The sequence below is a fragment of the Sander lucioperca genome, chromosome 3 (genome assembly GCF_008315115.2).
Source record: "Sander lucioperca isolate FBNREF2018 chromosome 3, SLUC_FBN_1.2, whole genome shotgun sequence".
In the NCBI taxonomy this organism is placed as follows: Eukaryota; Metazoa; Chordata; class Actinopteri; order Perciformes; family Percidae; genus Sander; species Sander lucioperca.
In genome coordinates, this window is record NC_050175.1 from 45,081,738 (window position 1) to 45,095,108 (window position 13,371).

The 13,371-nt window shown below is 41.2% G+C and overlaps 1 protein-coding gene across 1 annotated transcript in view; it reads right to left on the bottom strand.

Annotated features, from left to right (window-relative positions):
* The window catches only part of mmp15b (matrix metallopeptidase 15b), a 35,832-nt gene that overhangs the window by 13,766 nt on the left and 8,695 nt on the right, over positions 1-13,371 (bottom strand). Inside the window, exons 2-5 of the mRNA XM_031290686.2 lie at positions 9,151-9,299; positions 7,420-7,542; positions 6,889-7,196; positions 1,307-1,468 (exon numbers count right to left, since the gene is read on the bottom strand). Coding sequence (XP_031146546.1) covers positions 1,307-1,468; positions 6,889-7,196; positions 7,420-7,542; positions 9,151-9,299 — 742 coding nt within the window. The remainder of the gene's footprint in view (positions 1-1,306; positions 1,469-6,888; positions 7,197-7,419; positions 7,543-9,150; positions 9,300-13,371) is intronic.

Consider the following 13,371-nt stretch of genomic DNA (forward strand, 5'->3'; position numbering starts at 1 on the left):
TGATATTAGAATACACTTGTTTGCTGTCTTGCCAGGACTTAGCTGATACAATTGATACCACTCTCACACATCCAGTACGTCTGTTAGTACAGACGGATACAGCGAGGAGACGGTTAGCTGAACCTAGCATGAAGAGTGGAAACATGAGGAAACAGTAGGCCTGGGCAATAATTCAATATGATAATTTATCGTCTTTCGATGGAATCATATCGTGATGAAATCATACATCGAGAAATCGTGATATACAATTACATTGTCTAAATTGATAATAACAACCTCATACTAACTCAATCTTCTCGTAAAATCTGTGGCGAAACACTTTGAGGGAATATCATTTGAAGAATTCCAGATTTGGTTTAACATCATATTTTTGGGCATACATGTAAACATAGTCACTAAATTGCTGAAGAAAAAAAAGGTTTTCTCTATAATTTCTTGAAACTGTTTATCACATTATTGATGATTATTTATCTAAAATCTCAGTGGAAAAAAGATTTTGTGAAAGCACCAAATAGTCAACCCTACAATATCGTCGCAATATGGATATTGATGTATTTGGTCAAGAATATCGTGATATCTGATTTTCTCCATATCACCCAGCCCTAGAAAAAACAAAGTTTAAAAAAATCTGCTTACACGCACCTCTAAAACTCACTATTTAACATGTTTTATCCTCTAGTTGCGTGGCAACCTCACGGTGGTACACACATACAATTTCTAGTTCCTGCTCCGGGACAAGAACTAGTCCGGCACATATCCGCCCATAACCATAACGTGTTGTTTTAGACTCTAATTTAATTATCATACGCATTAAAAAAATGAGAAATAAAGGTGTTAATTAATGAGCTTTAGAGGTGATGGTGGGTGGATATTGTTACCTTTGGGCAGAGCCAGGCTAGCTGTTTACCCTTGCTTCCAGTCTTAATGCTAAGCTAACCATCTCTCAGCTGTAGCTTCATATTACACACAAATGAGTGTTATCGACTTTCTCATCTACCTCTCATCATCTAGCAAAAAAGACGTTTCCCAAGATATCGTTCTATTCCTTTTATGTTTCTGAAATGCTAATTGGAAATGGATTTTCAAATAAATGAAGGCAACCTATTGGGATTGGGTTATAGAAATAAAAATGAAAGGAAAATTGCCTTTGAAGGACTGGTCATTTTGTTGTTGGAAAAAATGCATACAGTATAGGTTTCAATCTAGTAGAAAGTGCAAACCATCAGTTCATGTCCTCATGATTTAACACACTGCAAGGACTATACACACTTGACACCAGGACGGGCATCCAACAAAAACATCCTACCATAGATCTGCTGTATGCCCCGCCGGTCGTCGTCAGGCAACTGGAAGTTCTCGGTCTCCATCCATTGGTAAAAGGGAGCCATGATGGCCATGGGGTTGTTGGAGTGCTCCAAACCAAGGGCGTGGCCCAGCTCGTGGACTGCCACCAGGAAGAGGTCATTACCTGTGTGGAAAGGATCAAGCAAAGACACAAGTTAGGGGAAGAAAAAAAAATTGCACTTTTTCACACGTAATCTCTAGAAAGGGATAGTTTGAGTGGTAGGGTTGGTAAAAAAAAATGAACCCTTGTGTTGTCTTTCATTCGACCATGCATCGTCCTCGCGGTCAAACCTGAAAATCAACATTTTTCTGCCGTTTTGGTCTCTTTTTTCGACACTTTTGGCGCTTTACTCAATGTTTTTTGGCGCTTTTTTGGCGTTTAACGCTTCTTTTCACTACCATGTATAAACACCACCAACACCAACTCATAACTAGTTTTAAGGCAGTTACACACCAACCAGACGGCCGACCGTTGGCAGAAAAGGCAGTGTGACTGATCAGTCTCCCCGAGTTGGTCATAAAAATGCCTCAGAACACACCGAAGAGACGAGACGTAATACGTCTCCATAACAGCAGGCAGCGCTAATCTGTATTGTCGCCCAAAAAAATGAAAACCGGCAGCTGATTGGACGAACACGTCACGTGGATCTGGCTGCTGCTTCCGGAATTTGGATTTTTCGAACGGCCATTACTGGCGACTCATTCAGTTTACGATCTCATATTGTACTAAAATAGTTCACCGAAACGTGTTTCTGAAAACATTTAAGAGAGAAATAGGCCGTGCAGTTGCTGAATCTGTCTTCATTTCAGATCGACAAAGGTCAGTTTAAAAGATTTTCGTCAGATTTTGAGAGACTCTAGTCACGCTCATCCCGCTTTCCATTTCCGGGCGAGTCCCGACTGCCCTGTCTCCGACTGAGCATGTCAGGTCGGCCAAGATGAAGGCCGACGGCTCCTCCAACGGACGACGGCACGGAACACACCGAACAGACTCGAGTCACTGACCTCGCCAGACTGTCTGACGGCCGATTATCGGCCCGGTGTGTTGCTGCTTTTACACATTACTTATTTTTGGAATTCATGGTCAATAAAAAACAGGGTCAACGTTCAGTGAGGATACTGTTTCAAAACATTTCAGGTTTTTTTTTTCAAATGCTAAAAAATTTAACACCCAAAATTCAACGAGAGTAGAGATCCGATCTTTTGTTGTACTTGCGAAGCGGCTTGTTTGGAATCATCTGTGTTATTTTTTGGGTAATCCAAATTAGGTAGTTAAAAAGAAACCCATATTTCTAGGGGTCAAAGTTGACCCGAAGACAACACAAGGGTTTTTTACCAATTATTCACCTAAGTATTTCCTGTTTATACGGTACGGCCGACGGCAATTACATCATATCTGTTTCCAGCAAAACAGAAGCAGAAAATGCAGAAAATGCATGTTATGTTCTTCTTTACAAATAAAATAAATGTCAGACTGACTGACTGACATGTGACGTGCATTCCTTTTAGTAAACAATTAGTTTTTAGAAATGTCTCATGATATAATGTCTCTAGAAGTGTATTTGCCTTTTGTTTTCATTTAAGAAGAAAAAAAAGAAAATCGCAATACTCATATTTATCGAATGGAAATCCTTCTAGACTCCCAATAAATGAAAATTGCAATACAAAAGCAATCGGCACCCATGAAATAATCGAATCGGGACAAAAGCATATCGTCCCAGCCCTATTGAGTGGTGTTATGAAAAACACATATGGGACTGCATAAGCTGCAGGTCACCAAGAGCAGAAAGTCCTACTAAATCCATGCAGTCAATGTATAAGAACGGTGTTACGGTGTAACGGTGAACATTGTTCTCTCCCAGTTATGATGTCAATAAACATCTCTCTGTAGATCTGACAGATAAAATCACACACAGGCATGCTAATGATTGCTGATGTGAATCAACACACATTTCTAACATTTCTAACCAATCAAAGGATGCCGGTGTCCACTGCCACAGCAGCGATTACACACTGACAAGTCAGTGACAAACCACTGAACCAACTTCCTTGGAAAAAAAAAACCTGTTCAGAATTGACCAACAAATCGCTATAAGTTCATCTCTGAAGTGAAGCCAGCACACATTTGGGTACTTCCCCTTCAGTCAATACCTCTTTGTTGCCCGGCCATGCTCTCTGTGAACTTTGAACCTGCTAGCTATTTTCTCTGGTCAGATGGCCCATGCTGATTGGTCAGATTTGTGCTAATGACATCATGCTGTTGGGGGGATTAGGACATGGTGATGTCACTGCTATGCATGGAAGGGAAGGGGAGATGCTCCGGATGCCTGTCCTTGTGCATCTCCTCATTTACTCTTTGTATAACACACACAAACACACACACACACACACACACACACACACACACACACACACACACACACACACACACACACACACACAAGGACACACACACACACATAGTTCATCTCCCCCACCATCTATAATTTCAGAGTCACATGAATGTCCTCATCGTGTACTAAGCTGTGGCTAACACTCAAGGAGAGAACAGCAGAGGGCACGACAGAGTGCTAGAGATAGCAGAAGATGAAAACTGAGAGAGAGAGAGAGAGGGGGGGCATTGAGAGCAGATAAAGAGGCCTTTGTGAGGTAACTGTGACAACCACTCAGTTCGACAGAAAAGCAAGAGTAAACTTCAAAAGCCTTGGCGAAGTTAGAAGTTCAGCCATTGCAACTATTGCTATTTCTGACTACCCTGTACACACACACACACACACACACAGACACACACACACACACACACACACACGTTTTGTCATTCAAGCACTATTTTAAGTCTGGAGCTTTGTTCACTTGTTTACCACATCTCACAGCTTATTCATCAGCAGCTAAGGGGACTCTCCCTGTGAAACAGCACCCTGACAACCAAAGTGCACTCTCCAAGTTTGCTCTGCCTTTTCCCAGTGACTTACTCACATCACTCTCATCTGACCACATAGAACCACAAAAGCGTCTGACCTTTTACTGGTACTGGCCCGCAGCGTTTCATCTGACCAAGGTGTGTTTGAGTGTGTGTCAGCAAGTCATTTGGACAAAGCGTAAACGCTGTTTTTGTCGGAGCATCTGTGCCAGAGAGGCTGATTAATCACATCGTGCATCACAAGGTACACACCGAATTGTTCTTCACTGACAAATCAAACTAAGGTCAAGGAAAGGGAAAGAAACCAAAATGCAATGAATGATGATGGTGGATGTGTGCTTTTACTGTCCATTGCATCATATAATTTGTTTACGTTTAACTGATCCCTAAGCTAAAGTCTGTTTCTGTCAAGGGGGTAAGCTTCTCCCCAGAATGCGTAGCTCCTATGGCGCCATTTTGATGCTAACAAGCCATCACCCCCCGTTAGCATTCCATTGACTGCCATTCATTCTGACGTCACTTTGACAGAGAATAACTTTACATCTGAAGCGTTTAAAGACTCTATTTGTCCATTGTTTATTATTATATTATATTATTATTATATTATAGAAACACGACAATGTATAAAAGGCTCCATTACCTTGTACCTCAAGTTATGGCTCCGTAGAAGACGTTTTTGTAAAACTAGGCTAACGATTGTGTCATAACCATACGACTTACTGTCTCACAGTAGAGGAATTACCGTATAGTACAGGAGAAGCTCACAGGCAGTTTGGACTTACATTAGCTGTTTAAGTTTAATTACTAATGTTAACTATCATTTTAGTGATCAATAATTAGCCTGTGTCTATGTTATCTCCTTACATATACCTACGCTCTCCGTCTCTGCTAGATTGGGAATGATTGAGATTTCTCTTGGCACAGCTACCAGAAGACTTAGTCAAATAAATGCCTGTTATAAGTTTCTGGATATTTTATATTGATATTTTTAGATAGTTTGTTTCATTCAACAACCAGTGTAAAACCTAAAGATAATTAAAATCTTTATATTTGACAAGCTGGAACCATAGAACCTTTGGCATTTTGATTGCTAATCAGAATCAGAATACTTTATTGCCTGCATCTGCCTGAAACATTGAACTGGATTAAGTCATACTGTTGTTGAAAAGATAATCTTGACTGTATTGTACACTATCACTCCATCAGCCAATTGATGGATCAATGCAAAAAAAAAAAGAAACAATTCAAATTCCACAAAGGGTAGGGGATACATTTCAGCAACAGTGCGATTGGAAGGCAGTAACAAATGTGGAGTTAAATGAAGACAACATCTGTGAAAAGTTCGACTAATTAGATGTGTGTCTACCTAAAGTCAGAAAAGATTGTAATTTGGTCCTCCTTTGCTTTTGAGCTGTGTGAGTAGCGTGGTGCAACAAAGGGAGCAGTCTAAAGATCTCCCCCAAGTGGAACACACTCCCACTTACTGGGCATTCCACCGTCTCTGTGATCTGTCCTGCTACACATCCCACACACAGCTGATCACACAGATACACACACACACACACACACACACACACACACACACACACACACACACACACACACACACACACACAGTTTAGCTGTCTGTGTCTACTGTGTGTATGTAGATAACAGGGCAAGGAAGCCCATTGTTGCAAAGAAAATCCCTCTCTAGTCAGCAGGGTTAATGGGTGCACAGCATGAAGAGGCACTCTAAAGACTTCTTAAAGATTCTTAAAAATGAAGATATTTTCTTAATCCTCACTTTTGCATATAATTAGTTTAGTGCTAGACATTGATGTTAAGAGTTGTAACTGGGTTTAGGGTTCATCTTAAGGAAAGTGTAAAGGTTAAGCATTTGGCACTGATTGGTTGTGGCAATCATTTCAGCAAACGGAAGTTCTCAAAATCACAAATTATCTGTCATGTGTGTATGCCTGGTTCAGCTTCTACAGATGGATTAGTGTATGTCAGTACAAGTTCTTAGCAACATATGAGAACCATAAGGAGGTGCAGTTGGGGCAAAGACTGTACAATGTGTGATGTCACCAAGTGTCGACTTTGAACTTTTACAGAGGTAAATGGAGTAACGGAGCCTGCTAAATGAGAGATGATGTAGCTAGCTAAGCCATGCCAACTCTAGTTAGGCGTGGAGGAAAGCTATGGGGACAGCTGTTTGCAATCTATTATACTGATCCATTACAACCTACACAACATGAAATGACTACAGTGCTGCAAACTGCTCATCGGCTGAAATGATCAAGGGCCTAATAACCCCTCAATCCTCACTCCTACCTAAAAGTGAAGTAATAACTCCCTCTGCTCTCAAGATAAAGGCTTGTAACACAGCATGCTGTAAAACACAGACATTCTACACACCAACTCAACTTGTGCAGCCACATCAGCCCACCTGAAGCCACCTAAAAACCTGTTGGTGTTTGGTGTAGACTAGTATGTTTGGACCATCATTTCTTTCCAGTTGATATTTATGCTTTCTATATTTTTTCTTTGTAGCATTTGGTTTTCACTAAGGAAAATGTCCATTTTCCCTAAAATGCACAATACGCTAGACATTCCGAATTATACCGACAGTAACCGCTTACCTTGTATGTTGTGGTTTCCTATGGTCCATGGTTCATCGGAGTCAAAGTGTGTGTCCCCACCCATTCCAGGTCCAGGGAAGTAGGCATGGGCTAGGAAGCCTCCCTCCCCATCAAAAGGAGAGCTGTCTCCATGAAAACCCGAAGCGAAGAAGATCATAATGTCGGGCTCCTTGCGGCGTCCATATTTGATCTCCTGGTAGGGAATTTCGTCAAACGTCAATGGGGTCACACTCTGCCAGACTTTGAACGCCCGACGGATGGCTTCGAATGAGTTATACTCTCCAATCTTGGGAGTGTAGTTTTGGATGCTATGAGAACAAAGAGGGGAAGAAGGAAAAAAAATCTTACAAAAGCCAGTCCCACATGTTCCATAACATACCCCTTTGTGGATTCACAAGCAACCAAAGAAATGACTGAATCCTAACTTGAATATGTAACGTTTTACAGAAGCCACCTACAACTAGTAAGACTTTGTGCATGTACTGCGTGGCAGGATGGATTTTCTTGACAAACGGAACGTGTTTTAGTTACCTGTAAGTGAGGTGGCTCTTGTTCCATTTATGTCCCGTGAGGGCGTAGCGTTTCCGCCGTACGTTGGTTTTGATCTGGCCTCCGAACTTGTCAGGCACACCGCAGCGGGGTCTCTTCATGGCACTGACGGAGTTGAAAGAAGTCAGGAGCAGGCAAGATATATTTGTGTGTGTGTGTGTGTGTGTGTGTGTGTGTGTGTGTGTGTGTGCGTGCATGTGTATTGAAAGGAAAGAAGCACCCAAGAGAAGAGATGAAGGGGAGCATGATGTTAAAGGTGCACTATGAGTTCCTGCATGACGTCACTTCTGTTGACGTTCCAAGTAAATTAAACAAACTCCCCCATGTTTCTGTAACTGTCTCGACTAACTGACTAACTGTCACTAACCCCCACCCCCTCCCCCAACCATCTTGTCGGTGATTGGCTGGAACGTGGTTTGTTGTATTTCGGTGCCTATCCTGTGCCTCTAGTGTTTGACGTTTACGACCCCTGTGTTGTCTCCTGAGACTTTTTCACGGTGTGTTCAGGGGGCAGGCAGCTAGCGCATCAAGGAGAGATGCCTACGATTTGAAACAAAAATGAAATCACGCTGAAACCATGCAGGAGCGCATAGTGCACCTTTAAAGGTCCCATGGCCCGCCTATGAGAACAAGAGAGACATCATGGCTTTCAAACGAGCAAAGTAGCAGTTGGTCAAGGCCACACCCCCACCCTCTACCTTGCCCCCCCCCCCTCTCCTCCTCAATAGCTACAGACACAGAAATGGCACATACTAAGGAAAGCTCATTGTGGGACTGGTTCTAGTGGCTGTAATTCTGCACCAAGGCTGAATTTCGGGAAAGAGACTTCAGATACAGTATTAGGGGACCACTAAGGTCTATATAAAAGAGACTTCAGATACAGTATTAGGGGACCACTAAGGTCTATATAAAAGAGACTTCAGATACAGTATTAGGGGACCACTAAGGTCTATATAAAAGAGACTTCAGATACAGTATTAGGGGACCACTAAGGTCTATATAAAAGCATCCAAAGAGCACCATGTCATGGGACCTTTAAAGCTCCTACTTTCTCCTCTTGATGTCTGTGTCCTGCTTTGTTGTTTAATTGATGTGTACCTGTGAGCTGCTAGGATTTGACCGGCAAATCCTGTCCTGGTTTAAAGTCAGTATTTCCAAATTCTTATCCAAACCATCCTATTAAACAAAAAATGTTTTTATAATATATCAAATTATCAAATTAAGTAAAGGTCGGGCCCCAAAATGAGTTGCAGGACAGTGTTTTGTGGGCTGGTCCACATTTTCTTTATGAGTGGCTGTAGGGCTGGGCAATATACAGTATGCATATTATATCAACATTGATATATGAGACTAGATATTGTCTTAAATTTTGGACATCGTAATATCGTGATATGACACAAATGTTGTCTTTTCTTGGTTTTAAAGGCTACATTACAGTAAAGTGATATCATTTTCTGAACTTACCAGACTTACTGGCTGTTTTATTATTTGCCTTTACCCATTTAGTCATTTTATTCACATTATTTGTGATCTCATTGTGTTAATATTTTGTGAAAGCACCAACCCTACAATATCGCCGCAATATCGATATCTATGTATTTGTTCAAAAAAATTGATATATAAACTGAAGTGATATTGGATTTTCTCCAAATCGCTGAGCTATAATTGGGCGTAGGTCTAAATCAAACAACAGTGTAGTTAATCCCTGCTAACCTGATGGTTTGAGGGTCCATCTGTCCAGTGACCTCCAGGCTGTAGAACCGCTGCATGTCGCTGATTGCATTGGACAGAATCTGAGCTGATCGCATGGTGGACATTTGTCTGCTGGCCTGGGGCAGGTAACCGTACATCCTCAGCCATGCCTGGAGACAGGAAGAACAACAGAAAGGAAACGGTTACAAATATCATCTATTCATATCATGTGATGCTGACTACCTTGAATTAAAGCTCATTAGATTTTATATTACTGAAGTCGAGATTTACGCGAAGACAGAATGTGTCCACAATAAGCCTTTAATCCCCGACAGCTTACTCTACACAGACACGATACCATCTCAGAAACAAGACACTTTTTACATCATCAAGAAGGGAATTATGGAAAATGGAAATAGAAATGATGGAAACAGTGTTGTATGAGCATAATGCATGGGCAATTTGTGTCTTTTTTTTTTTTACAGCTGGGAGCAATGCTCAGTCTGAAGCACTAGAAACCACAAGAAGGCAGAGAGAACATCAGTTTTCAGACCTGAATTTTCTGGGAGTATGTAACTGGGAGGCCTGGGCGGTGTTAATGACAGACGTGAGGGAGAAAACGTGATATCTGACCCAATCACAGATGACGCAAAGTCTATCCCACCTGTTGTGTAGAAACCTAATATCACACGCATGCACACACATGCAAGCACTTGCACATCGGGTCGTCTGGGATACTAGATACGCCCACACATGGACACACTCCCCGCGGTGGGGAGGGGAATGTGAAAGGTTGTGTGTCTGAGTGTGCATGTGTGCTCACCATGCATGTAGCTCAGTGAGCGTCTGTGTGTGCAGTTCTCAAGTTCACGCCCATCTTTCACAATGCAAAATGCTACTTGGTAATCCGTATTTACTCATCCACTCCTTAAAAGCCATAAAAACAAACTCACCTCTTTCAGTCCTTCTCTACCACACACAAACCACACACACACACACACACACACACAAACACACACACACACACACACACACACACACACACACACACACACAGACAAAGGGCTTGTTTGCTGTATGCGTATGTCTTGCTCAAACAAGATGTTGCCGCTGTCCAATGAAAACAAATTACAAAGGGTCTCCCAGATCTTCCTTGATTTATTCTCCTTCCCCACTGCCTGAGTAGCCTGCACTTGTCTACACAACTACATGACTGCATGTAATTAAAGGCACACAAAAGGACCTGTGCTTCTCTTTTGAAATCACCCACTGAAAAGAGGAATGGATATTATCAACACACCAGCCCAGTTGGTGATATCAAACCTCATCATGACTTTGACACAAGTACTATCTATCAGTATTAGTGGACCACTAAGGCCTATATAAAAGAGACTTCAGATACAGTATTAGGGAACCACTAAGGCCTATATAAAAGAGACTTCAGATACAGTATTAGTGGACCACTAAGGTCTATATAAAAGAGACTTCAGATACAGTATTAGGGGACCACTAAGGTCTATATAAAAGAGACTTCAGATACAGTATTAGGGGACCACTAAGGTCTATATAAAAGAGACTTCAGATACAGTATTAGGGGACCACTAAGGCCTATATAAAAGAGACTTCAGATACAGTATTAGGGGACCACTAAGGCCTATATAAAAGAGACTTCAGATACAGTATTAGGGGACCACTAAGGTCTATATAAAAGAGACTTCAGATACAGTATTAGGGGACCACTAAGGCCTATATAAAAGAGACTTCAGATACAGTATTAGGGGACCACTAAGGTCTATATAAAAGAGACTTCAGATACAGTATTAGGGGACCACTAAGGTCTATATAAAAGAGACTTCAGATACAGTATTAGGGGACCACTAAGGCCTATATAAAAGAGACTTCAGATACAGTATTAGGGGACCACTAAGGTCTATATAAAAGAGACTTCAGATACAGTATTAGGGGACCACTAAGGTCTATATAAAAGAGACTTCAGATACAGTATTAGGGGACCACTAAGGTCTATATAAAAGCATCCAAAGAGCACCATGTCATGGGACCTTTAAATATATGGCCTTCGTTAAAGTAGCACCTCTTTGTTTAAGGTTTTATATCAGAAGTGTATTAAGTTCTTCTGACAGGAGTAAAAAAGAAAACTGCAGGAGATCCGTAAGTCGTTCAGTGCCAATAAATGCACTAAAATAAAATAGTATGTTAAATGTAAAAGATATAGTACTGGTCGTTTCTGTTTAAGATGCAACCCGTTGCTTTTTCTTAGGGTTAGAAAACATATTCATGAAAATATATCTTTAAAATTTAATGAAGTAATCTCTGCTAGCCCGGAGACTGATCTTTCTCAACTGGAGGCTCTCCCGCCCCCTACACAAAATCTACAGACCAGGAAAAACCTGGTCTAAAGTCAGTGGTGCGTTATTCAGATGCTATTTTAAGGGCGCATGCTTGGCCGTAATGTAGAGTGTGCACACCGCGCATACACTTTGCTTCTCTCATCTCACGGACCCAGCAGTTCCCATTTTTGCAAACCATACATAAATACAAGGAAAAATATGACCTTGTTTTACACATTTCCATGAATCATGGATGTGTTGATGACATAAATGAGGAAATATTAGAGGACTTAAGGAGATGTGATGTTGAACTGCATGTGCCGATGCCACTTAACCCAAATGCCCCAGCAGCAGCAGCACGGGAGAGGAGAGACAGAAGAGCTGCATCGTCTATAGTGAGGTAATCTCGGTCTAATGTTAGACTACATTGGAAAAATATCACCATGCATTCATAACCTCGTGATTCAGTGAGAGTGAGCCCAAAACATCGGAAAGTATGTTTTTGTGACATTTCTTTATTTACATTTTGACAAAAAGAAAAACCAATAGCAAACGTCGGTCTCCTCGGCTGTCAACAGCTCCTGGCGTGCGCCCATGGATGTGTTAAGAGCGTGTGCCTAGCAAATCCACCATTATAATAGCAATCCGCCATGGAACAAGCGCGCCTGCTTTTAAAGGGAATGTGAGATAACGCTCTGATTGGTTTATTGCACGTTACGCCCAAACCACACCTATGAGTAATATAGCTACTTCAGACCAACCCCTTCTTAGATTTGCGTCGGGCGCAAGAGTCATTTATCCCGCCGGTATAATAGCAACAGCGCCTGAGATCTGCCCACAAAGCTACTTACGTTAAAATAGGGCCCCTGATGTCTTTATAATTTATCCACTGGCCGGACAGGAGGTGGAACCCCTGTGTTTGTTTGGCCCTCAGGCACCTGGCCCAAGGAGCTCAAACCTTCAAAAACCCGTTTCATCTCTAATATGTCAAATTTCAAACACATCTGTAGAGACAGGCTGCTATGTGGTGCTGTTGCTCCAGCAGTTGTTGCAGTCACTCTAATGTCCATTATTATCATGATTGTTATTACAGATATTATTATTCTGTCATTATTAAACAATGCAGAGCTATAACATTATACACTGCAATATATGTTATGTCACCCTATATATTCTATTTCATTCCTATTTATCTCTGTGTATCCTGTAATCCTATAATTATTGCTATACTTTCCCATTATACTATATACTATATGTTTATACATACTTCACTGCACACGTCATTTTAGCTACTGCTTGTCAATTTATGTTGGGGGTCAGTCTTGCATATATGTCATTATGTAATACTGTGTATAGCTTTTTATTCCAACTTGTACATTTTTTAAACTCAATTTTGATTCATAAATTTATATTTATATATCATTTTAAAATTTTAAAAAGTATATATATATTTTGGGATCCTATGCTCAGTCCTTTTTCTACCTACTCACTGTATGTGGCCTGTTTGTTGTGGTGGCTTCTTTCTAACAACTCATTTCGCCCGGAGGATTATTAAAGTGATGTATATTAATTGCCTGTTATTTACACCTTTATTATTTTTCTTTTGAAGATGTAGAGCTGTAAAAAGAACTCTGAATATTATTTTTCCCTCACTGTGTCTCATCTTCATCTTTCCATGTCTGGCAGTGGCTGTATCAGCTCTGTGTGTGAGTGTGAAGGAGCAGGAAGAGATGTAGAGAGGGCTGAACTGGACGTGGCCCTGACCCACCTCTGCCTTTAGATAAGGAAGCTTCAGACACACAATTATACACACACACACACACACACACACACACTCCAACACAAATATGCACTTCCTGAAACACTATCTAAATACTCTCTCACCACCCACCCA